Source organism: Haliotis rufescens, unplaced genomic scaffold, assembly GCF_023055435.1.
Source record: "Haliotis rufescens isolate VD_foot unplaced genomic scaffold, xgHalRufe1.0.p SCAF_35, whole genome shotgun sequence".
Taxonomy (NCBI): Eukaryota; Metazoa; Mollusca; class Gastropoda; order Lepetellida; family Haliotidae; genus Haliotis; species Haliotis rufescens.
The window spans coordinates 1,640,749-1,666,412 of record NW_025964057.1 but is presented as its reverse complement, the minus strand read 5'-3'; the positions used below and the strand labels follow the sequence as shown (position 1 = coordinate 1,666,412).

Here is a 25,664-nt window from a genome sequence, read left to right as displayed (position 1 = left end):
TAAAAACTTGCAAATTTTCAAAATTTGTTTTAAAAGAATAAATGAAACTGTTTTAAACAAATCCATTTTTGTTAGCACAGGGTATATACATTTGCATACACCTGTTGTGTGTGAGTACATTTTTTATATATATAGTTGAAGATATATTCGACCGACGCACCTGTTCACGAGGTGAAATAACATGTCGCGGATTACGAATATCAATAAGCTCTTGTGACCTGCCTGCGAGTGGGTTAAAATTTAAAGTCACATTGGCTGCCAGATTGCCATGTTGTGACTACCTGTCTGGGAGAGTGTGATTGTTCACTGACGTCATCAAACGACTGAGTGAGTAGAGATCACAAGACTTGAAGCACTCACGACGGGGGACACTTGATATATATAATACCAATACATTTACACACTACAATCTCTTCAAGGCAAACTCTATCGCACTTGAAAAACAATCACCAATGCCATACTGTATAAGTGGTAACATAAATCACACGATATCTCAATGAAGGTCTCTCGAGCTGAACGAAGGAATGTGTTCCCCTCCGCCTTTCAACCATCAGCCTTGACATTGACCCAGTTAGAGTAATTAATATTCCTACTTTCGATTTAAAACACTGGCAGACATTTGCATTCTTTAAAAGCGGTAGACCTACATTTTCGTAAGTAGACGAGTCAATTTTACTACAACCTTTTCTATTGATCTGCAATAGTCCTGTATCCATTTTAGTTGTTCATACGCCAGGAAATATATTTTTATTTCTGATTCTTATCAATGAACGACACAACATGTGTGCCTGGTGAGGTCGATACAGGTTTGAGGCAGGCGAACGCAGCCCTACGCTTAGGCTCGGGGCGAGCTTGAAACAAGTCCCTCATACACCAGCCTGACTATTAAGTAATCCTACAATGAATGAGTGATTGAGTGAGTGAGGTTTTACGCCGCTTTTAGCAATATTCCAGCAATATCACGGCGGGGGACACCAGAAATGGGCTTCACACATTGTACCCATGTCGGGAATCGAACCCGGGTCTTTGGCGTGACGAGCTAACGCTTTAACCACTAGGCTACCCGACCAATTCAATGAATGATCAATATCTACCTGTTAGAAATTATACTATACAATGTTCCATGGCAACATCTAGACCGGAACTAGAGAGGTAGCCACGCCCTACAGTCCCATCCTTTGTGTTGTTGTGTATGATCTTTATGGAATATGTAGCAATTACATATTAAAGTGTTTTGTACCTTTGGAAGGAAATTGCACTGTACTCAAAAGTAAAAGGTAGTTCTATAACCCGGAAGTTATAACCACGCAATGCACACAGACCACGCCCCCTGTCTACACTGTTGTGTGCCGTAAGGTCAAGCAGATGTACTATGCAGTACAAAACAATCATGGCATGTCTCTTGATGTTCACAAATCGGAAATAGTGATTTTCCCCAAAATGTCCACAGATAGTAAAGAGTGAGTTTCCCCATAATGTCCACACATAGTAAAGAGTGAGTTTCCCCATAATGTCCACACATAGTAAAGAGTGAGTTTCCCAATAATGTTCACAAATAAGAAATAGTAATTTCCCCCATAATACCCACAAATAGTAAAGAGTGATTTTGCCCATGGTATCCACACATAGTAAAGAGTGATTTTCCCCATATGTTCAAAAATAGGAAGGAGTGATTTTGCCCATGGTATCCACACATAGTAAAGAGTGATTTTCCCCATATGTTCACAAATAGTAAAGAGTGATTTTGCCCATGGTATCCACACATAGTAAAGAGTGATTTTCCCCATATGTTCACAAATAGGAAGGAGTGATTTTGCCCATGGTATCCACACATAGTAAAGAGTGATTTTCCCCATATGTTCACAAATAGGAAGGAGTGATTTTGCCCATGGTATCAACACATAGTAAAGAGTGATTTTTCCCATATGTTCACAAATAGGAAGGAGTGATTTTGCCCATGGTATCCACACATAGTAAAGAGTGATTTTCCCCATATGTTCACAAATAGTAAAGAGTGATTTTGCCCATGGTATCCACACATAGTAAAGAGTGATTTTGCCCATGGTATCCACACATAGTAAAGAGTGATTTTCCCCATATGTTCACAAATAGGAAGGAGTGATTTTGTCCATGGTATCAACACATAGTAAAGAGTGATTTTCCCCATATCTTCACAAATAGGAAGGGAATGATTTTGCCCATGGTATCCACACATAGTAAAGAGTGATTTTCCCCATATGTTCACAAATAGGAAGGAGTGATTTTCCCATGGTATCCACACATAGTAAAGAGTGATTTTCCCCATATGTTCACAAATAGGAAAGAGGGATTTTGCCCATGGTATCCAAACATAGTAAAGAGTGATTTTCCCCATATGTTCACAAATAGGAAGGAGTGATTTTGCCCATGGTATCCACACATAGTAAAGAGTGATTTTGCCCATGGTATCCACACATAGTAAAGAGTGATTTTCCCCATATGTTCACAAATAGGAAGGAGTGATTTTGTCCATGGTATCAACACATAGTAAAGAGTGATTTTCCCCATATGTTCACAAATAGGAAGGAGTGATTTTGCCCATGGTATCCACACATAGTAAAGAGTGATGTTCCCCATATGTTCACAAATAGGAAGGAGTGATTTTGCCCATGGTATCCACACATAGTAAAGAGTGATTTTGCCCATATGTTCACAAATAGGAAGGAGTGATTTTGCCCATGGTATCCACACATAGTAAAGAGTGATTTTCCCCATATGTTCACAAATAGGAAGGAGTGATTTTGCCCATGGTATCCACACATAGTAAAGAGTGATTTTGCCCATGGTATCCACACATAGTAAAGAGTGATTTTCCCCATATGTTCACAAATAGTAAAGAGTGATTTTGCCCATATGTTCACAAATAGGAAGGAGTGATTTTGCCCATGGTATCCACACATAGTAAAGAGTGATTTTCCCCATATGTTCACAAATAGTAAAGAGTGATTTTGCCCATGGTATCCACACATAGTAAAGAGTGAGTTTCCCCATAATGTCCACACATAGTAAAGAGTGATTTTCCCCATATGTTCACAAATAGTAAAGAGTGATTTTGCCGATGGTATCCACACATAGTAAAGAGTGATTTTCCCCATATGTTCACAAATAGGAAGGAGTGATTTTGCCCATGGTATCCACACATAGTAAAGAGTGAGTTTCCCCATAATGTCCACACATAGTAAAGAGTGAGTTTCCCCATATGTTCACAAATAGGAAGGAGTGATTTTGCCCATGGTATCCACACATAGTAAAGAGTGATTTTCCCCATTTGTTCACAAATAGGAAGGAGTGATTTTGCCCATGGTATCCACACATAGTAAAGAGTGATTTTCCCCATATGTTCACAAATAGGAAGGAGTGATTTTGCCCATGGTATCCACACATAGTAAAGAGTGATTTTCCCCATATGTTCACAAATAGAAAGGAGTGATTTTGCCCATGGTATCCACACATAGTAAAGAGTGATTTTCCCCATATGTTCACAAATAGGAAGGAGTGATTTTGCCCATGGTATCCACACATAGTAAAGAGTGAGTTTCCCCATAATGTCCACACATAGTAAAGAGTGATTTTTACCCATATGTTCACAAATAGGAAGGAGTGATTTTGCCCATGGTATCCACACATAGTAAAGAGTGATTTTCCCCATATGTTCACAAATAGGAAGGAGTGATTTTGCCCATGGTATCCACACATAGTAAAGAGTGAGTTTCCCCATAATGTCCACACATAGTAAAGAGTGATTTTCCCCATATGTTCACAAATAGGAAGGAGTGATTTTGTCCATGGTATCAACACATAGTAAAGAGTGATTTTCCCCATATGTTCACAAATAGGAAGGAGTGATTTTGCCCATGGTATCCACACATAGTAAAGAGTGATGTTCCCCATATGTTCACAAATAGGAAGGAGTGATTTTGCCCATGGTATCCACACATAGTAAAGAGTGATTTTGCCCATATGTTCACAAATAGGAAGGAGTGATTTTGCCCATGGTATCCACACATAGTAAAGAGTGATTTTCCCCATATGTTCACAAATAGGAAGGAGTGATTTTGCCCATGGTATCCACACATAGTAAGGAGTGATTTTGCCCATGGTATCCACACATAGTAAAGAGTGATTTTCCCCATATGTTCACAAATAGTAAAGAGTGATTTTGCCCATGGTATCCACACATAGTAAAGAGTGATTTTCCCCATATGTTCACAAATAGTAAAGAGTGATTTTGCCCATGGTATCCACACGTAGTAAAGAGTGATTTTCCCCATATGTTCACAAATAGGAAGGAGTGATTTTGCCCATGGTATCCACACATAGTAAAGAGTGATTTTCCCCATATGTTCACAAATAGAAAGGAGTGATTTTGCCCATGGTATCAACACATAGTAAAGAGTGATTTTCCCCATATGTTCACAAATAGGAAGGAGTGATTTTGCCCATGGTATCCACACATAGTAAAGAGTGAGTTTCCCCATAATGTCCACACATAGTAAAGAGTGATTTTTACCCATATGTTCACAAATAGGAAGGAGTGATTTTGCCCACGGTATCCACACATAGTAAAGAGTGATTTTCCCCATATGTTCACAAATAGGAAGGAGTGATTTTGCCCATGGTATCCACACATAGTAAAGAGTGAGTTTCCCCATAATGTCCACACATAGTAAAGAGTGATTTTCCCCATATGTTCACAAATAGGAAGGAGTGATTTTGCACATGGTATCCACACATAGTAAAGAGTGATTTTCCCCATATGTTCACAAATAGGAAGGAGTGATTTTGTCCATGGTATCCACACATAGTAAAGAGTGATGTTCCCCATATGTTCACAAATAGGAAGGAGTGATTTTGCCCATGGTATCCACACATAGTAAAGAGTGATTTTGCCCATATGTTCACAAAAAGGAAGGAGTGATTTTGCCCATGGTATCCACACATAGTAAAGAGTGATTTTCCCCATATGTTCACAAATAGGAAGGAGTGATTTTGCCCATGGTATCCACACATAGTAAAGAGTGATTTTCCCCATATGTTCACAAATAGGAAGGAGTGATTTTGCCCATGGTATCCACACATAGTAAAGAGTGATTTTGCCCATGGTATCCACACATAGTAAAGAGTGATTTTCCCCATATGTTCACAAATAGAAAGGAGTGATTTTGCCCATGGTATCAACACATAGTAAAGAGTGATTTTCCCCATATGTTCACAAATAGGAAGGAGTGATTTTGCCCATGGTATCCACACATAGTAAAGAGTGATTTTCCCCATATGTTCACAAATAGGAAGGAGTGATTTTGCCCATGGTATCAACACATAGTAAAGAGTGATTTTCCCCATATGTTCACAAATAGGAAGGAGTGATTTTGCCCATGGTATCCACACATAGTAAAGAGTGAGTTTCCCCATAATGTCCACACATAGTAAAGAGTGATTTTTACCCATATGTTCACAAATAGGAAGGAGTGATTTTGCCCATGGTATCCACACATAGTAAAGAGTGATTTTCCCCATATGTTCACAAATAGGAAGGAGTGATTTTGCCCATGGTATCCACACATAGTAAAGAGTGAGTTTCCCCATAATGTCCACACATAGTAAAGAGTGATTTTCCCCATATGTTCACAAATAGGAAGGAGTGATTTTGCACATGGTATCCACACATAGTAAAGAGTGATTTTCCCCATATGTTCACAAATAGGAAGGAGTGATTTTGTCCATGGTATCCACACATAGTAAAGAGTGATGTTCCCCATATGTTCACAAATAGGAAGGAGTGATTTTGCCCATGGTATCCACACATAGTAAAGAGTGATTTTGCCCATATGTTCACAAAAAGGAAGGAGTGATTTTGCCCATGGTATCCACACATAGTAAAGAGTGATTTTCCCCATATGTTCACAAATAGGAAGGAGTGATTTTGCCCATGGTATCCACACATAGTAAAGAGTGATTTTCCCCATATGTTCACAAATAGGAAGGAGTGATTTTGCCCATGGTATCCACACATAGTAAAGAGTGATTTTGCCCATGGTATCCACACATAGTAAAGAGTGATTTTCCCCATATGTTCACAAATAGTAAAGAGTGATTTTGCCCATGGTATCCACACATAGTAAAGAGTGATTTTCCCCATATGTTCACAAATAGTAAAGAGTGATTTTGCCCATGGTATCCACACGTAGTAAAGAGTGATTTTGCCCATATGTTCACAAATAGGAAGGAGTGATTTTGCCCATGGTATCCACACATAGTAAAGAGTGATTTTCCCCATATGTTCACAAATAGGAAGGAGTGATTTTGCCCATGGTATCAACACATAGTAAAGAGTGATTTTCCCCATATGTTCACAAATAGGAAGGAGTGATTTTGCCCATGGTATCCACACATAGTAAAGAGTGAGTTTCCCCATAATGTCCACACATAGTAAAGAGTGATTTTTACCCATATGTTCACAAATAGGAAGGAGTGATTTTGCCCATGGTATCCACACATAGTAAAGAGTGATTTTCCCCATATGTTCACAAATAGGAAGGAGTGATTTTGCCCATGGTATCCACACATAGTAAAGAGTGAGTTTCCCCATAATGTCCACACATAGTAAAGAGTGATTTTCCCCATATGTTCACAAATAGGAAGGAGTGATTTTGCACATGGTATCCACACATAGTAAAGAGTGATTTTCCCCATATGTTCACAAATAGGAAGGAGTGATTTTGTCCATGGTATCAACACATAGTAAAGAGTGATTTTCCCCATATGTTCACAAATAGGAAGGAGTGATTTTGCCCATGGTATCCACACATAGTAAAGAGTGATGTTCCCCATATGTTCACAAATAGGAAGGAGTGATTTTGCCCATGGTATCCACACATAGTAAAGAGTGATTTTGCCCATATGTTCACAAAAAGGAAGGAGTGATTTTGCCCATGGTATCCACACATAGTAAAGAGTGATTTTCCCCATATGTTCACAAATAGGAAGGAGTGATTTTGCCCATGGTATCCACACATAGTAAAGAGTGATTTTGCCCATGGTATCCACACATAGTAAAGAGTGATTTTCCCCATATGTTCACAAATAGTAAAGAGTGATTTTGCCCATGGTATCCACACATAGTAAAGAGTGATTTTCCCCATATGTTCACAAATAGTAAAGAGTGATTTTGCCCATGGTATCCACACATAGTAAAGAGTGATTTTCCCCATATGTTCACAAATAGGAAGGAGTGATTTTGCCCATGGTATCCACACATAGTAAAGAGTGATTTTCCCCATATGTTCACAAATAGGAAGGAGTGATTTTGCCCATGGTATCCACACATAGTAAAGAGTGATTTTCCCCATATGTTCACAAATAGTAAAGAGTGATTTTGCCCATGGTATCCACACATAGTAAAGAGTGATTTTCCCCATAATGTCCACACATAGTAAAGAGTGATTTTCCCCATATGTTCACAAATAGTAAAGAGTGATTTTGCCCATGGTATCCACACATAGTAAAGAGTGATTTTCCCCATATGTTCACAAATAGTAAAGAGTGATTTTGCCCATGGTATCCACACATAGTAAAGAGTGAGTTTCCCCATAATGTCCACACATAGTAAAGAGTGAGTTTCCCCATATGTTCACAAATAGGAAGGAGTGATTTTGCCCATGGTATCCACACATAGTAAAGAGTGATTTTCCCCATTTGTTCACAAATAGGAAGGAGTGATTTTGCCCATGGTATCCACACATAGTAAAGAGTGATTTTCCCCATATGTTCACAAATAGGAAGGAGTGATTTTGCCCATGGTATCCACACATAGTAAAGAGTGATTTTCCCCATATGTTCACAAATAGAAAGGAGTGATTTTGCCCATGGTATCCACACATAGTAAAGAGTGAGTTTCCCCATAATGTCCACACATAGTAAAGAGTGATTTTTACCCATATGTTCACAAATAGGAAGGAGTGATTTTGCCCATGGTATCCACACATAGTAAAGAGTGATTTTCCCCATATGTTCACAAATAGGAAGGAGTGATTTTGCCCATGGTATCCACACATAGTAAAGAGTGAGTTTCCCCATAATGTCCACACATAGTAAAGAGTGATTTTTACCCATATGTTCACAAATAGGAAGGAGTGATTTTGCCCATGGTATCCACACATAGTAAAGAGTGATTTTCCCCATATGTTCACAAATAGGAAGGAGTGATTTTGCCCATGGTATCCACACATAGTAAAGAGTGAGTTTCCCCATAATGTCCACACATAGTAAAGAGTGATTTTCCCCATATGTTCACAAATAGGAAGGAGTGATTTTGTCCATGGTATCAACACATAGTAAAGAGTGATTTTCCCCATATGTTCACAAATAGGAAGGAGTGATTTTGCCCATGGTATCCACACATAGTAAAGAGTGATGTTCCCCATATGTTCACAAATAGGAAGGAGTGATTTTGCCCATGGTATCCACACATAGTAAAGAGTGATTTTGCCCATATGTTCACAAATAGGAAGGAGTGATTTTGCCCATGGTATCCACACATAGTAAAGAGTGATTTTCCCCATATGTTCACAAATAGGAAGGAGTGATTTTGCCCATGGTATCCACACATAGTAAAGAGTGATTTTGCCCATGGTATCCACACATAGTAAAGAGTGATTTTCCCCATATGTTCACAAATAGTAAAGAGTGATTTTGCCCATGGTATCCACACATAGTAAAGAGTGATTTTCCCCATATGTTCACAAATAGTAAAGAGTGATTTTGCCCATGGTATCCACACGTAGTAAAGAGTGATTTTCCCCATATGTTCACAAATAGGAAGGAGTGATTTTGCCCATGGTATCCACACATAGTAAAGAGTGATTTTCCCCATATGTTCACAAATAGAAAGGAGTGATTTTGCCCATGGTATCAACACATAGTAAAGAGTGATTTTCCCCATATGTTCACAAATAGGAAGGAGTGATTTTGCCCATGGTATCCACACATAGTAAAGAGTGAGTTTCCCCATAATGTCCACACATAGTAAAGAGTGATTTTTACCCATATGTTCACAAATAGGAAGGAGTGATTTTGCCCATGGTATCCACACATAGTAAAGAGTGATTTTCCCCATATGTTCACAAATAGGAAGGAGTGATTTTGCCCATGGTATCCACACATAGTAAAGAGTGAGTTTCCCCATAATGTCCACACATAGTAAAGAGTGATTTTCCCCATATGTTCACAAATAGGAAGGAGTGATTTTGCACATGGTATCCACACATAGTAAAGAGTGATTTTCCCCATATGTTCACAAATAGGAAGGAGTGATTTTGTCCATGGTATCAACACATAGTAAAGAGTGATTTTCCCCATATGTTCACAAATAGGAAGGAGTGATTTTGCCCATGGTATCCACACATAGTAAAGAGTGATGTTCCCCATATGTTCACAAATAGGAAGGAGTGATTTTGCCCATGGTATCCACACATAGTAAAGAGTGATTTTGCCCATATGTTCACAAAAAGGAAGGAGTGATTTTGCCCATGGTATCCACACATAGTAAAGAGTGATTTTCCCCATATGTTCACAAATAGGAAGGAGTGATTTTGCCCATGGTATCCACACATAGTAAAGAGTGATTTTCCCCATATGTTCACAAATAGGAAGGAGTGATTTTGCCCATGGTATCCACACATAGTAAAGAGTGATTTTGCCCATGGTATCCACACATAGTAAAGAGTGATTTTCCCCATATGTTCACAAATAGTAAAGAGTGATTTTGCCCATGGTATCCACACATAGTAAAGAGTGATTTTCCCCATATGTTCACAAATAGTAAAGAGTGATTTTGCCCATGGTATCCTCACGTAGTAAAGAGTGATTTTGCCCATATGTTCACAAATAGGAAGGAGTGATTTTGCCCATGGTATCCACACATAGTAAAGAGTGATTTTCCCCATATGTTCACAAATAGAAAGGAGTGATTTTGCCCATGGTATCAACACATAGTAAAGAGTGATTTTCCCCATATGTTCACAAATAGGAAGGAGTGATTTTGCCCATGGTATCCACACATAGTAAAGAGTGAGTTTCCCCATAATGTCCACACATAGTAAAGAGTGATTTTTACCCATATGTTCACAAATAGGAAGGAGTGATTTTGCCCATGGTATCCACACATAGTAAAGAGTGATTTTCCCCATATGTTCACAAATAGGAAGGAGTGATTTTGCCCATGGTATCCACACATAGTAAAGAGTGAGTTTCCCCATAATGTCCACACATAGTAAAGAGTGATTTTCCCCATATGTTCACAAATAGGAAGGAGTGATTTTGCACATGGTATCCACACATAGTAAAGAGTGATTTTCCCCATATGTTCACAAATAGGAAGGAGTGATTTTGTCCATGGTATCAACACATAGTAAAGAGTGATTTTCCCCATATGTTCACAAATAGGAAGGAGTGATTTTGCCCATGGTATCCACACATAGTAAAGAGTGATGTTCCCCATATGTTCACAAATAGGAAGGAGTGATTTTGCCCATGGTATCCACACATAGTAAAGAGTGATTTTGCCCATATGTTCACAAAAAGGAAGGAGTGATTTTGCCCATGGTATCCACACATAGTAAAGAGTGATTTTCCCCATATGTTCACAAATAGGAAGGAGTGATTTTGCCCATGGTATCCACACATAGTAAAGAGTGATTTTGCCCATGGTATCCACACATAGTAAAGAGTGATTTTCCCCATATGTTCACAAATAGTAAAGAGTGATTTTGCCCATGGTATCCACACATAGTAAAGAGTGATTTTCCCCATATGTTCACAAATAGTAAAGAGTGATTTTGCCCATGGTATCCACACATAGTAAAGAGTGATTTTCCCCATATGTTCACAAATAGGAAGGAGTGATTTTGCCCATGGTATCCACACATAGTAAAGAGTGATTTTCCCCATATGTTCACAAATAGGAAGGAGTGATTTTGCCCATGGTATCCACACATAGTAAAGAGTGATTTTCCCCATATGTTCACAAATAGTAAAGAGTGATTTTGCCCATGGTATCCACACATAGTAAAGAGTGATTTTCCCCATAATGTCCACACATAGTAAAGAGTGATTTTCCCCATATGTTCACAAATAGTAAAGAGTGATTTTGCCCATGGTATCCACACATAGTAAAGAGTGATTTTCCCCATATGTTCACAAATAGGAAGGAGTGATTTTGCCCATGGTATCCACACATAGTAAAGAGTGAGTTTACCCATAATGTCCACACATAGTAAAGAGTGAGTTTCCCCATATGTTCACAAATAGGAAGGAGTGATTTTGCCCATGGTATCCACACATAGTAAAGAGTGATTTTCCCCATTTGTTCACAAATAGGAAGGAGTGATTTTGCCCATGGTATCCACACATAGTAAAGAGTGATTTTCCCCATATGTTCACAAATAGGAAGGAGTGATTTTGCCCATGGTATCCACACATAGTAAAGAGTGATTTTCCCCATATGTTCACAAATAGAAAGGAGTGATTTTGCCCATGGTATCCACACATAGTAAAGAGTGAGTTTCCCCATAATGTCCACACATAGTAAAGAGTGATTTTCCCCATATGTTCACAAATAGGAAGGAGTGATTTTGCACATGGTATCCACACATAGTAAAGAGTGATTTTCCCCATATGTTCACAAATAGGAAGGAGTGATTTTGTCCATGGTATCAACACATAGTAAAGAGTGATTTTCCCCATATGTTCACAAATAGGAAGGAGTGATTTTGCCCATGGTATCAACACATAGTAAAGAGTGATTTTCCCCATATGTTCACAAATAGTAAAGAGTGATTTTGCCCATGGTATCAACACATAGTAAAGAGTGATTTTCCCCATATGTTCACAAATAGGAAGGAGTGATTTGCCCATGGTATCAACATATAGTAAAGAGTGATTTTCCCCATATGTTCACAAATAGGAAGGAGTGATTTTGCCCATGGTATCAACATATAGTAAAGAGTGATTTTCCCCATATGTTCACAAATAGGAAGGAGTGATTTTGCCCATGGTATCCACACATATTAAAGAGTGATTTTCCCCATGTGTTCACAAATAGTGAAGAGTGATTTTGCCCATGGTATCCACACATAGTAAAGAGTGATTTTCCCCATATGTTCACAAATAGGAAGGAGTGATTTTGCCCATGGTATCCACACATAGTAAAGAGTGATTTTCCCCATATGTTCACAAATAGGAAGGAGTGATTTTGCCCATGGTATCCACACATAGTAAAGAGTGATTTTGCCCATATGTTCACAAATAGGAAGGAGTGATTTTGCCCATGATATCCACACATAGTAAAGAGTGATTTTCCCCATATGTTCACAAATAGGAAGGAGTGATTTTGCACATGGTATCCACACATAGTAAAGAGTGATTTTCCCCATATGTTCACAAATAGGAAGGAGTGATTTTGCCCATGGTATCCACACATAGTAAAGAGTGATTTTCCCCATATGTTCACAAATAGGAAGGAGTGATTTTGCCCATGGTATCCACACATAGTAAAGAGTGATTTTCGCCATATGTTCACAAATAGGAAGGAGTGATTTTGCCCATGGTATCAACACATAGTAAAGAGTGATTTTCCCCATATGTCCACACATAGTAAAGAGTGATTTTGCCCATGGTATCCACACATAGTAAAGAGTGATTTTCCCCATATGTTCACAAATAGGAAGGAGTGATTTTGCCCATGGTATCCACACATATTAAAGAGTGATTTTCCCCATATGTTCACAAATAGGAAATAGTGTCCTTCCAATCCATAATGAAACTCAGATAACACAGAAACCCTGTTAAAACCTTTGGAAAACGTTTCCATAGTTACAAAAACGTTCGAAAAAAGCGTTCGAAAAACATAAATTTATGGAGTTTCTTTTACGTTAAACTTTTCAAAACGTTTTGAAACACATTGGCGAGAAACATTATGAAAACTTAAATAATCATTGTTAAAACGTTTCTTTGTGGTTTCAAAAGCGTTTGGGAAAACGTTTCAAGAACATACATTTGTGGGGTGTATTTTCTAACGTTTTCAAAATGATTCGAAAATCTGTTGGCGAAAAAAATCAGGGTTGAGATCATCCGGCGATTGTAGGGACATCATAAATTGGGAACTGGCATCATTATAAAATTCGTTTGTCAATACTTCCAGTGTTCGAAATACCATCCAATTCCTACATCCATAAGTCCATTCACATCTACTGATTTCCATATTTAAAATCCATCCACACAAATCCAAACGTTAAGAGGCTAATAAAGCAAACATAAGCATCATTGTTTAATCACTAATTATGGAAACGTGGATGGTCCCCATATATGTCAGTGCTAGCTGTCGTGATTATGTTACGTTACATACATAGCCCAGAGCAATGCCTGAAACAGTCATAGGGCATATTTATAAACAAATACTATCATTTGGTACACATGTCTAAGCGTGAAAACATATGAATGACCTGAGCAAATTCTGCTATCTCTGTAGTTACATGTCCATTTTGCAAATTCTAATATTTTAGTACAACATAAATATATTTTATGAACCTAATGTATGAATGTATGATTTTTGACTGAGGCATAAGCCATCTTGATGTGTTACAAAAGAAATGTGTTTTGAAATCGGCGATTATTTTATTTTAATACATTATTAGTATATTACAACTCTTAGTATACAGTAAACTACGGTTATAACGAACACGCTTATAACGAACTGACGGATATAACGAACTTACTTTTTAGCCCCGACTATTCGCTGTAGTTATGCTGTATGTATGCTTATAACGAACTACGGTTATAACGAACTAAAAATAGTAGTCCCTTTGAGTTCGTTATAACCGTAGTTTACTGTATTATCAAATGGATTTTAAACTGAATGTAGTTTGGAAAGCTAAGTCTAGTTACAGGTGAAATGAGCAGATGTTACAATCATGTGAGCCGTTTCCTGAATGTAAACAGGCGCACGTTTACTTTTGAATCGATCAGCCAACATGGCCCTAAGAGTTACTACATCAATTTGTATAACACAATTTTGTATACAATGTGGCGTGGAACTGACAATCTACATTTCTCCACATATTTTAAACAAACGCATATTGCCATAATTAATCTAAATACTCGGGATTATATTTATCGAATTACCTATACCCTAACGCACATTTGGATTGACTTGCGCTATTTCAATGTCGACTTATGGCGGCCGTCGAGAGGCCATTCGTCAACACTCACCCCTTTCCGTAACCTGCAAGAAGACTCGGCTTGTCCCGGAATAACACGAGTTGGTCACGAATGTCGAGAGGCTTCTTGTAGGTTACGGAAAGATCCGAATGGAGACGAATGTCACTAGAATCTGTTTCGGCGGATAATCGAGACTGGTTAGACCCTGGCATTGATGTAAATATTTACCATGTTTACTTAATATTTAACCTGCTGAATTGATTTAGCATAAGGCAACGTAAAGAGGGTGGGCGATTTCAAACAGTCGGTGCTTCGAACACACAAATGTGACGTCACAGACAGGGGTAGTCAGCTGATAATCTTTCGTTTCAAAACAATTGCAGTAAATTGTGAAATATTTCGCCTGTCACATAAAGAATAATCACAAATCACTACATAGTAATCACCACTAATATGAAATAATTGGACTTACACGATTTAATTGTCGTATTATTTAATCCGTTTCACCTTGCATGCTCCCCCGACCCGGAAACGGTAGACGATTAATGAACACGCCACATGCAAGTTTCTCGGTATCTTTTATTTGAACTTTTGCTTATATACTGCCGTAAAGGCGACTAACGGGATCGGGTGGTCAGACTCGCTGACTTGGTTGATTCATGTCATCGTATCTCAGTTGCTTTGACCGATGCGCATGATATCAATCACTGGTTTGTCTGGTCCAGATTCGATTAGCTACAGACCGCTGTCATATAGATGGAATAATGCTGTGTGCACATTATATCTGGGGAAAGGTAACCCCAGCGATATGTAATGGATATCGCGAGTCAGTAGGCACTTCGCTTCACATGCATGTTTGATCAAACTAATAAACAATTAAGTCGACCTCGATGTGTTTATTTGCAGTGCGTGACATAGTTGCCACAGTAGCACGCGATGTCTGATGTTAACGTGGACACACTGAGTGGGGAGGACCTAGAGGAAGAGCCCCAGGCTGATGGTACAGAGGAGGATGCGGCACAACCTCCAGCTGCCCAGCGCCAAGGTCAGACATGTAACAATTATAATAAATAAAGCGATTAAAATAAAATCCAATAAAAAATGCAATATAAAAACAATAAAATCTCTGCATAAAGCATAAAGAGTCGATTGTACAATTTCGACTATATCATGAGCATGTGTTTATGAATCCCTATCAAATAGTAATTTACCAGATGTTCGCGAAAAGGTGAGCGTATTCTACCCCATCGGTGGCACCCGTCACAAACACATGCAAAGGCATGTCAATTGTTCACCTGAAAAAAAAGCATGGGAACATATGGTATTGAATTGCATCGGACATCATTTTTTGTCACTGATGCGTCAAATTTGGAAATGTCCTCCACATGTCTACCATAAAACCTTTTGGAAGCTTTACCGAGGCCTTGAATGTTGTAACCTTGATCAAACAACTTCAAAACAATCGAGTTCAATGGAGTAAAGTTAAGTGTTCCTGGACATCAGAAACACCATAACAATCATAACATTTCACTCCGGCTGAACAGCTGAAACTTGATAACCAAACATTACTGAATTAGGAGATAAACCTCTTATTTTGAAATTTGAGGTAGCCCGTAGATTAAAAACTTTATATTTTAATTTGGAACCGTGACTACCTGAATTTCAAAACAAAGTAGGTTTACCTCCATTCTATCATTCTCCAATACTCCCCTCCCACCCAACCTTTGTTTAACTGTGTATATATATATGCTCATCCATGTGTCTGTCCGGTGAAACCACGGACTTTGTAGCGGCCGATTGTTTTAGATAAATAATTATTACAAATGATTGGCAACATGTTTGAAATGTGTTATCATAGGTTCTGGTCACGGCTTGAAACACTACCGTGTAAGTTTTTGTTCCGGGGATAGAAATTAAATATAATATTATTATCCGAAAAATAAATGCAGTGTGTGAACCTATGGGTATCCCACAACAAGTGATTATTTTTATCAGTCATGAATGAAAAGGTTTGACTTAACTGAGTGATAATGTTCTCATTTGTCGCTTTAACAAACGACTTTGATATCAAGTTACATTTGCCTCCAACCTGTTCACCTCCAATCAGTGGTATATTGGGCTGAAGATGGACAACATGGGCGTTTAGTAATTTCCATTTACATTCTTGCCAGGAAGTCCTGACACAACCTGTCCTGAAGTGTGAGGTTATTATATATTCCCTGACACAACCAGTGCTGAAGTGTGGGGTTATTATATATTCCCTGACACAACCAGTGCTGAAGTGTGAGGTTATTATATATTCCCAGACACAACCAGTGCTGAAGTGTGGGGTTATTATATATTCCCTGACACAACCAGTGCTGAAGTGTGGGGTTATTATATATTCCCTGACACAACCAGTGCTGAAGTGTGGGGTTATTATATATTCCCTGACACAACCAGTGCTGAAGTGTGGGGTTATTATATATTCCCTGACACAACCTGTGCTGAAGTGTGAGGTTATTATATATTCCCTGACACAACCTGTGCTGAAGTGTGAGGTTATTATATATTCCCTGACACAACCAGTGCTGAAGTGTGAGGTTATTATATATTCCCTGACACAACCAGTGCTGAAGTGTGGGGTTATTATATATTCCCTGACACAACCTGTGCTGAAGTGTGAGGTTATTATATATTCCCTGACACAACCTGTGCTGAATTGTGAGGTTATTATATATTCCCTGACACAACCTGTGCTGAAGTGTGAGGTTATTATATATTCCCTGACACAACCAGTGCTGAAGTGTGGGGTTATTATATATTCCCTGACACAACCTGTGCTGAAGTGTGAGGTTATTATATATTCCCTGACACAACCAGTGCTGAAGTGTGAGGTTATTATATATTCCCTGACACAACCAGTGCTGAAGTGTGAGGTTATTATATATTCCCTGACACAACCTGTGCTGAAGTGTGAGGTTATTATATATTCCCTGACACAACCTGTGCTGAAGTGTGGGGTTATTATATATTCCCTGACACAACCAGTGCTGAAGTGTGAGGTTATTATATATTCCCTGACACAACCTGTGCTGAAGTGTGGGGTTATTATATATTCCCTGACACAACCAGTGCTGAAGAGTGGGGTTATTATATATTCCCTGACACAACCAGTGCTGAAGTGTGGGGTTATTATATATTCCCAGACACAACCAGTGCTGAAGTGTGAGGTTATTATATATTCCCTGACACAACCAGTGCTGAAGTGTGAGGTTATTATATATTCCCTGACACAACCAGTGCTGAAGTGTGGGGTTATTATATATTCCCTGACACAACCTGTGCTGAAGTGTGAGGTTATTATATATTCCCTGACACAACCTGTGCTGAAGTGTGAGGTTATTATATATTCCCTGACACAACCTGTGCTGAAGTGTGGGGTTATTATATATTCCCTGACACAACCTGTGCTGAAGTGTGAGGTTATTATATATTCCCTGACACAACCAGTGCTGAAGTGTGAGGTTATTATATATTCCCTGACACAACCTGTCCTGAAGTGTGAGGTTATTATATATTCCCTGACACAACCTGTCCTGAAGTGTGAGGTTATTATATATTCCCTGACACAACCAGTGCTGAAGTGTGAGGTTATTATATATTCCCTGACACAACCTGTCCTGAAGTGTGAGGTTATGATATATTCCCTGACACAACCAGTGCTGAAGTGTGAGGTTATTATATATTCCCTGACACAACCTGTGCTGAAGTGTGAGGTTATTATATATTCCCTGACACAACCAGTGCTGAAGTGTGAGGTTATTATATATTCCCTGACACAACCAGTGCTGAAGTGTGAGGTTATTATATATTCCCTGACACAACCTGTGCTGAAGTGTGGGGTTATTATATATTCCCAATAAGAGTTGTACAGCGGTCTGACGTGAGACTTTTGTTTACCTCAGTACACACTAAGACGACACGAAGCATGGACTGCCATGACAAGCGGTTGTTTACCTCAGTACACACTAAGACGACACGAAGCATGGACTGCCATGACAAGCGGTTGTTTACCTCAGTACACACTAAGACGACACGAAGCATGGACTGCCATGACAAGCGGTTGTTTACCTCAGTACACACTAAGACGACACGAAGCATGGACTGCCATGACAAGCGGTTGTTTACCTCAGTACACACTAAGACGACACGAAGCATGGACTGCCATGACAAGCGGTTGTTTACCTCAGTACACACTAAGACGACACGAAGCATGGACTGCCATGACAAGCGGTTGTTTACCTCAGTACACACTAAGACGACACGAAGCATGGACTGCCATGACAAGCGGTTGTTTACCTCAGTACACACTAAGACGACACGAAGCATGGACTGCCATGACAAGCGGTTGTTTACCTCAGTACACACTAAGACGACACGAAGCATGGACTGCCATGACAAGCGGTTGTTTACCTCAGTACACACTAAGACGACACGAAGCATGGACTGCCATGACAAGCGGTTGTTTACCTCAGTACACACTAAGACGACACGAAGCATGGACTGCCATGACAAGCGGTTGTTTACCTCAGTACACACTAAGACGACACGAAGCATGGACTGCCATGACAAGCGGTTGTTTACCTCAGTACACACTAAGACGACACGAAGCATGGACTGCCATGACAAGCGGTTGTTTACCTCAGTACACACTAAGACGACACGAAGCATGGACTGCCATGACAAGCGGTTGTTTACCTCAGTACACACTAAGACGACACGAAGCATGGACTGCCATGACAAGCGGTTGTTTACCTCAGTACACACTAAGACGACACGAAGCATGGACTGCCATGACAAGCGGTTGTTCACCTCAGTACACACTAAGACGACACGAAGCATGGACTGCCATGACAAGCGGTTGTTTACCTCAGTACACACTAAGACGACACGAAGCATGGACTGCCATGACAAGCGGTTGTTTACCTCCGTACACACTAAGACGACACGAAGCATGGACTGCCATGACAAGCGGTTGTTTACCGTTAGATTTGTTTGTTGATTTGCCCTGCATTCATCAATATACCGGCTATTTCGTCTGTAAATAACAGATCGATCAATTTGTTTAGTCATAATAATATAATTATAATTATTACTTTTCAGTTATGAATACATTTATATGATCGCATTTGATTTTTCCCTGTAAGTGTATTTTCTTTAAGGGGATTAGTGAAATTAAAAGATTAATGATATCTATATAGTAACAGATTGATCAATTTGTTAAGTAATATTAATGTCATTATAATTAGTAATTTTCAGTTATATGTATATATTTATACCGTTGCATTTGCAGCTTTCCTTAATGGGATTAGTTAAATTAGAAGTTTAACTATATATGTCTAGATGCCATGTATTGCATTATCAGGGCAAGAGGAGGTAAGATGTGATTTGCCTCCTGATGTCTCATTGCCACCAAGACCAGAACAGTTTAGAAGTTCCAACAGAACAGAAGACTGGCTAACGGTTAAACCAGGTAATCACTGCTACTGTAGTTCAAATATGTATTGATCTTCCCCAACCCTCTACATAAACAACTCGCGACTCACTGGAGTATATATCAACTTGTTCTCGCCGCGATATGGCTGAAACAATGCTGATGAGACGTTACCTTTCAACTCACTCACTACACATTAAACATCATGTGATTTCTGCCATACTTGTTTAAAGTGCATCGCATGTCCTGAGGAGCGTTCAAGATTAGTGGACTCTCTGTGTGTGTGTGTGTGTGTGTGTGTGTGTGTGTGTGTGTGTGTGTGTGTGTGTGTGTGTGTGTGTGTGTGTGTGTGTGTGTGTGTGTGTGTGTGTGTGTGTGTGTGTGTGTGTGTGTGTGTGTGTGTGTGTGTGTGTGTGTGTGTGTGTGTGCGTGTGTGTGCGTGTGTGTGTGGAGAAACCATACCCCACTCAGACACAGTATACTGACTCAGAGCCGGCCAGTCCTTGTTTTAACCCCTAAATGCTAAGCACCAGACAGGTTGACAAGTGACATATTTTATGGTCTTTTGGTATGACTCGGCCCTGAATCAATCCACCGACCTTGCGCTCACTAGGCAGACTCTCCAACCATTACACAACGGAGGCGGTCATTTGTATACAAACTTTAAAAGTGATGCATGGTTCTGCAATAAATTAAAATAAAGAAAACATTACAATGAAAGTGTGTGAGTGAGTGATATTTGCTCACCGCCGTATCAGCAATATTGAAGTACACCAAAGTAAGAGGGCAAATCTTGAATAGTGTAAAAGAGCATGGTGATAACCATTATGGACAACTTAATATGTCCTTCTACAACTAGGTGAAGCTCAAGCAGAGAACTCAGACGACTCAGGACAAGGTGATTCTTATACTGGAAACCCTTATGGGGATCTAGATGATCGCACTTCTTCTCCGAGTAGGCTGAAAACTGGTCCTTGTGGTGAAACATCAAGGAAGAGATTAGTCCCATTCAACGTACCACAGCCAAAAAAGGAACAAGTAGACACGGAGAGAAATACCAGTGCGGTCACAGAGGCAATAGTCACAATCAATGTACCACATCCAATTATTGGACCAGCAGATGCAGAGAGAAATACCAGTGCGGTTGCAGAGGAAATAGACACAATCAACGTACCACAACCAAATCTGGACCAAACAGGTATCAATGGTGAATCTGCGAAAACCAAACGAAGACCTGAGAAGAAAGACCAAACTGGTGAAAATAGGGCAGAAGCTCGAGGTACCTGTGATGTAAATCCAGAACGAGAGTCTAGACAGAAAAGTACAACCCAGAAACAAGAGCTTGGGGTTGAACTGACTAATATACGGGACACACGAATGGAAGCCAGCTCCGGAACAATACAGAAGAGATTGACGGTAGCCGAGAGTATACAGATAAGTAAAGCTGCAGACCGTTCAGAGAAGCTGCAAAATAAAAACCAGTGTCGAGAGGATGAACGCGTGTCTGTGCAAATAAGTTCACCGGGAAGTCATGGGGTAGAAGGGCCATATGAAAACCTTGAACAAGAACAGAGAACTCTGGCTGCACAGGGCATGAGCGTCCCGAAAACTACCCAAACACTCACGTGTGCTGAAGATGGGGCGAGAACTGGAGCTACATCTGATAGAACTGGAAGAGGGTTGAGGGACAGAGCAGGTCGACACCAGATACCGGAAGGCGACCGAAGGAATACAATAGACGGGCCTGGGTCGGGAAGGGAGGATGGTGGCCTTAGACAAGAAGGAACTGGGGACCCACAGAAAGGTAGCACGGTGGCCAGGGAAGGAAGTATTGGAGATGAAATAAGGCGACAACAGGAACTAGAGGTTGTACATCCGAGAGAAGACCCCAATACAGGTAGTGAAGCAGCCCGACAACACAAACCTGTGACTACACCGGAAAGTGCTAGTGAAAAGAGCAAGGAAAGAGTGAGAGATGGCACTCCGGAACAAGGTCAAGAATGCAGAAGTAAGACAGTGCAGCTCCGGGAAGGCCAAACGGGAGGCGGACTGGACCAACAACAAACAGCTGGGAAACATACGGGAGCCGAGGATGTTGGAAGAAGCGAAGCTCGTGTGTCTGGACCAACACCTGCAAACCCAAAGGAGGTAGATGCAGGTGAGTAGTCGTTCATAGGACAACATTCAAAATAGGATATGTGTTAATACCAGTGTGTGTATAGTTGCAACAACACAAAATGCCTGATGCAATAAAGTATTGAAGGCAACGGGATGCGATTGGCATTGGGATAACAGCCACACTAGACAGTATTCCAGTCACACTAGACAGTGTTCCAGCCACACTAGACATGATCCCAGCCACACTAGACAGTCTTGACAGGTAACTCTTTGGTGAAATCCAGGCGTACAGGTATGAGGTTACTGGGGTTAAGACTCAATTGCTGATGATGTACTTTCCATGCACTTTTTGTATGTTGTTAAACGCTGCACTCAGCAATATTCCAGCTATATGACGGCGGTCTTAAATACTTGAGTCTGGACCAGACAATCCAGGATTTGACATCATGAGCATCGATCTACACAATTGGGATACGATAGCATGCATCAACCAAGTCAGAGAGCCTGACCACCCGATCCCATTAGTCGCATCTTACGACAAGCACGGGGTGCTGAAGACTGTCTAGGCACTGATGATGTTTCCATGCTGAATGTTTGCAGACAGTTTATATCTCAAAAAATTTCTGAACCATTTTTTGCAGTCTGACGCAGATTACATTGCATTCAAGGTGTATAACGTACAAAGCCTAAGTTTCGTTGCAGGATTTATAGGAAATGGGAACGAAAATAAATTGATGTATTGATGTTTTCTAGATCCCGATGGGCCTTGTACAACTCCAGTCGGGTATCTGCTGGATTCCACGGAAGGCGGACAGAACAACAGGACGAAAGAGGTAATATAACAATTGTAATGGTCTTCCGATTATTGATAGCAAATGGTCTTAGTGTAATATGTGTATTTGACGAAATCGGTTGTTAGTGAAATGATACGAGATGTTGTTTTTTTATTTCCAGCAAATAATCTTTGAGATGTCATCGCATCCTCGTAGCAAAATGCCAACCGCCTATGGGCTGGGAGCTGAGTATCTGGGATATGAGCATTGGCAGTTAGAACAGATGTGGTAAGTTGTATGGGTAACAATAGCATGCTACGTGGCCAGGTGATATTGTCATATTTGCTGCGTGTTATTTGTAATGCATTTTCTTAACATCACAGGATGTTGTGGTTCAGATGGTCCAATCTGATCCACAACATAGCCAGTTCGTGTTTCTTCATCATTTCTTATCCATGAAGGTGTTAATAAAGCGACAAAACCCTTCCATATCCAATAGAAATCTCTGCATAAAGCAGAGTTGATTGTACGATTCCGACTATATCATGAGCATATGTTTATGAATCACTATCAAATAGTAATGATACCAGGTGTTCTCGTCATGAAAGTCGAGCTGTTTTTATGTGAAGATCGACGAATAATAGGTCACTAGATGAAACAATGACATACTTATCAGTATAACTGAAATTGAGTGTCACAGTGAATCGTGATAGTAAAAAGACAATTCCGTGAAAATTAAATAACACGAAACAGACAAAAAGAAGTCACATCAAATGCCCTTTGTTCATTTTTTATATCAATCAACACAAAGTCAAAATAATATCTTACATGTTCTTTATGACTGATATAGTGGTTTATCGTCCAAAACAGCTTCGACGGGAGACATCACTTGGGTGAGATGAAGTGATATCTCCTAGAAGATACGACTACTATGAAATTGCATCACTAAGATTGGCCATGACGTCACAATCATATGACATCACTAATATCTCTGCAACTATAGCTGTACTTTGTAGTCTCTGGACACTGGTTATTGCTGTTTTCAAAGTGAAATGATTGGGAAAACTATTTTGGATGATAAATAGAATTTCTTCCTTGTGTCTTTGGATATAAAATATATCACAACTCGTCGATAAAAATTTATACTTCCCCGGCAAACCTCGGAGTTGTAAATTATCTACTCGTGCTTATATATTTGATATGAAAAGACACAAGGGTAAGTTTCTCTGTATAGATCTGTCAGAATACTGCTATATGTTGAAGGAACGTTCAAGTCCCTGGTTGTGACAACAATGTGGAAAGAGTGAAGAATTTCTTGAAGGCACTCAGCGCCAAGGGAAGGACCATCCACCACGTGTTGCTCTACTTCACCAAGGAAGAGAGTAAGCGGTTGGACATTGTGAGATTGATTCAGAAAATACATCTATGTGACTGCTGCAATAGAATTCTCAAGACTGTGGAGATCTAGTCTTAACGAAAGGAAGGATCAGAAAATCGAACAAATATTTTAAAGCAGTACGAACGTGTATATCAAATACAATACGTTTTAATATATCCATGTACATGCTATTCTCACCTTCTTGAATATATATGATTAATTAACTTGTGTCCATCTTTTGATCCCTGTCGGCTTACTCACCCAATTCCCGTTGCAAGTATATAAATTTCACAAAGTGGCAAGATCACTCTGGTTACATCACTTTAAGCTTCCCTCAAATATGAAGTTGGAACACCGAATTATAACTGAACTACACACGCACGTACGCAATCACATATATGGTATATTCTTCTTTATTTTCATTTTGTTGTCAATAAAACTGCAATTTCTTTCATATCCTTGTTTTTGTATTGAATCATAGGAAGCATTTTGGACTTGTCTAACGCTATTCGCATTGTAGAGTTCGAGCTTAAGAGGCCACTAACGGGTTCGGGTGGTCAGACTCACTGACTTGGTTGGAGCATGTCATTTATCCCAAATGCGTGGATAGATGCTCATGGTGTCAATCACTGGATTGTCTGGTCGAGACTCGATTTCTTACAGACCGCCGTCAAAAAGCTTGAATATTGCTGAGTGCGGCGTTAAACAAGCAACCAACCAGCAAACGTCAATCGAGACTGTTTCATTCGCAAAAAAGTGCCATTTTGGATACTTGCGTGTATTCTTTCGCTTCTCTCAGCCGTCTCCTAGTATTCAAGAATATTTTTTGTCAAAGTTGATTTTGTATATAATCATATCGAAATGTATGATAACGAATTATCGTGACCCTAAATATGTTTTATACTTTTGTTTATATTTTTAAGATGCAAACACGAAACTTCTTTTTAAGTCGCAAATACAAGGAGTGGTGAACCGTCCCTTTGTGTCAGGTAGGGAGAAGTTACGTTTCAAGGCTTAACATTTGTAATTAACTAGTTTAATTTTCCGGTAGACAACTGCACAGAAGTATATAATAAATAGGATATTCCATGTGTCTCGTGAAATATCACGTTTCTTTCATCGAGTGACAAGGGAAAAGGAGATACTTTCATGAGTGGCGTATCCTCTATATATTTAACAGCGACAGAACACTTTCTATGATCATAAGAAAGTCATTTCCAGACTCAAATGATCACCCAAAGGCCCAAGACTGGTAACTGGCTTTAACTTTTACCAGAATGTGAGCGACAAAGTCCGTTCCATAATCAAGAGAAATCTCTGCTGGGAGCAGTCAATATCGACTATATCGTAAGCATGAAATTTATTACTCCCTATGAAATAATGATGATATAAGATGTTCGTAAAATGGTGATCGTAGTCGGCACCCGTCACATATGACTGAACGATTTCAAATAATTCCTTAAGACATTCAGGATCTATGGAATACTGTAAGGGACATTCTCGCGATCTCGCATTCTCGCGATCTCGACCTTTGGAAACGAGGTAAATATGCCCAAAACACGAGAATGCGAGATCGCGAGAACGCGAGATTTGGCCAAAATCTCGCGTTCTCGCGATCTCGCATTCTCGTGTTTTTGGTACATAGCATTTTTTGTCAAAAGTCGAC

The 25,664-nt window shown here is 39.6% G+C and overlaps 1 protein-coding gene across 2 annotated transcripts; it reads left to right on the top strand.

Moving 5' to 3' along the window:
- Nucleotides 1–587: 587 nt before the first annotated feature.
- On the top strand, nt 588–24,452 carry LOC124134401. Of its 2 annotated transcripts, XM_046499186.2 has the most exons (7): nt 588–653; nt 15,160–15,298; nt 19,661–19,768; nt 20,589–21,887; nt 22,601–22,680; nt 22,802–22,908; nt 23,884–24,452. In XM_046499186.2, exons 2-7 carry the CDS (start codon nt 15,190–15,192, stop codon nt 24,086–24,088), a joined length of 1,908 nt encoding a protein of 635 aa, XP_046355142.2. In that variant the 5' UTR covers nt 588–653; nt 15,160–15,189; the 3' UTR covers nt 24,089–24,452. The 2 variants fall into 2 exon arrangements, with proteins under 2 accessions (XP_046355142.2, XP_046355140.2); XM_046499184.2 differs by lacking the exons at nt 22,802–22,908; nt 23,884–24,452 and having other exon boundaries at nt 22,550–22,603.
- Nucleotides 24,453–25,664: the final 1,212 nt, after the last annotated feature.

Coding starts and splice junctions, on each gene's coding strand:
- LOC124134401 (XM_046499186.2), top strand. CDS start 15,190: ATGTCTGATGTTAACGTGGACACACTGAGTGGGGAGGACCTAGAGGAA. Junction 22,681..22,801: donor AGAACAACAGGACGAAAGAG/GTAATATAACAA, acceptor TTTTATTTCCAG/CAAATAATCTTTGAGATGTC. Junction 22,909..23,883: donor TGGCAGTTAGAACAGATGTG/GTAAGTTGTATG, acceptor TATATGTTGAAG/GAACGTTCAAGTCCCTGGTT.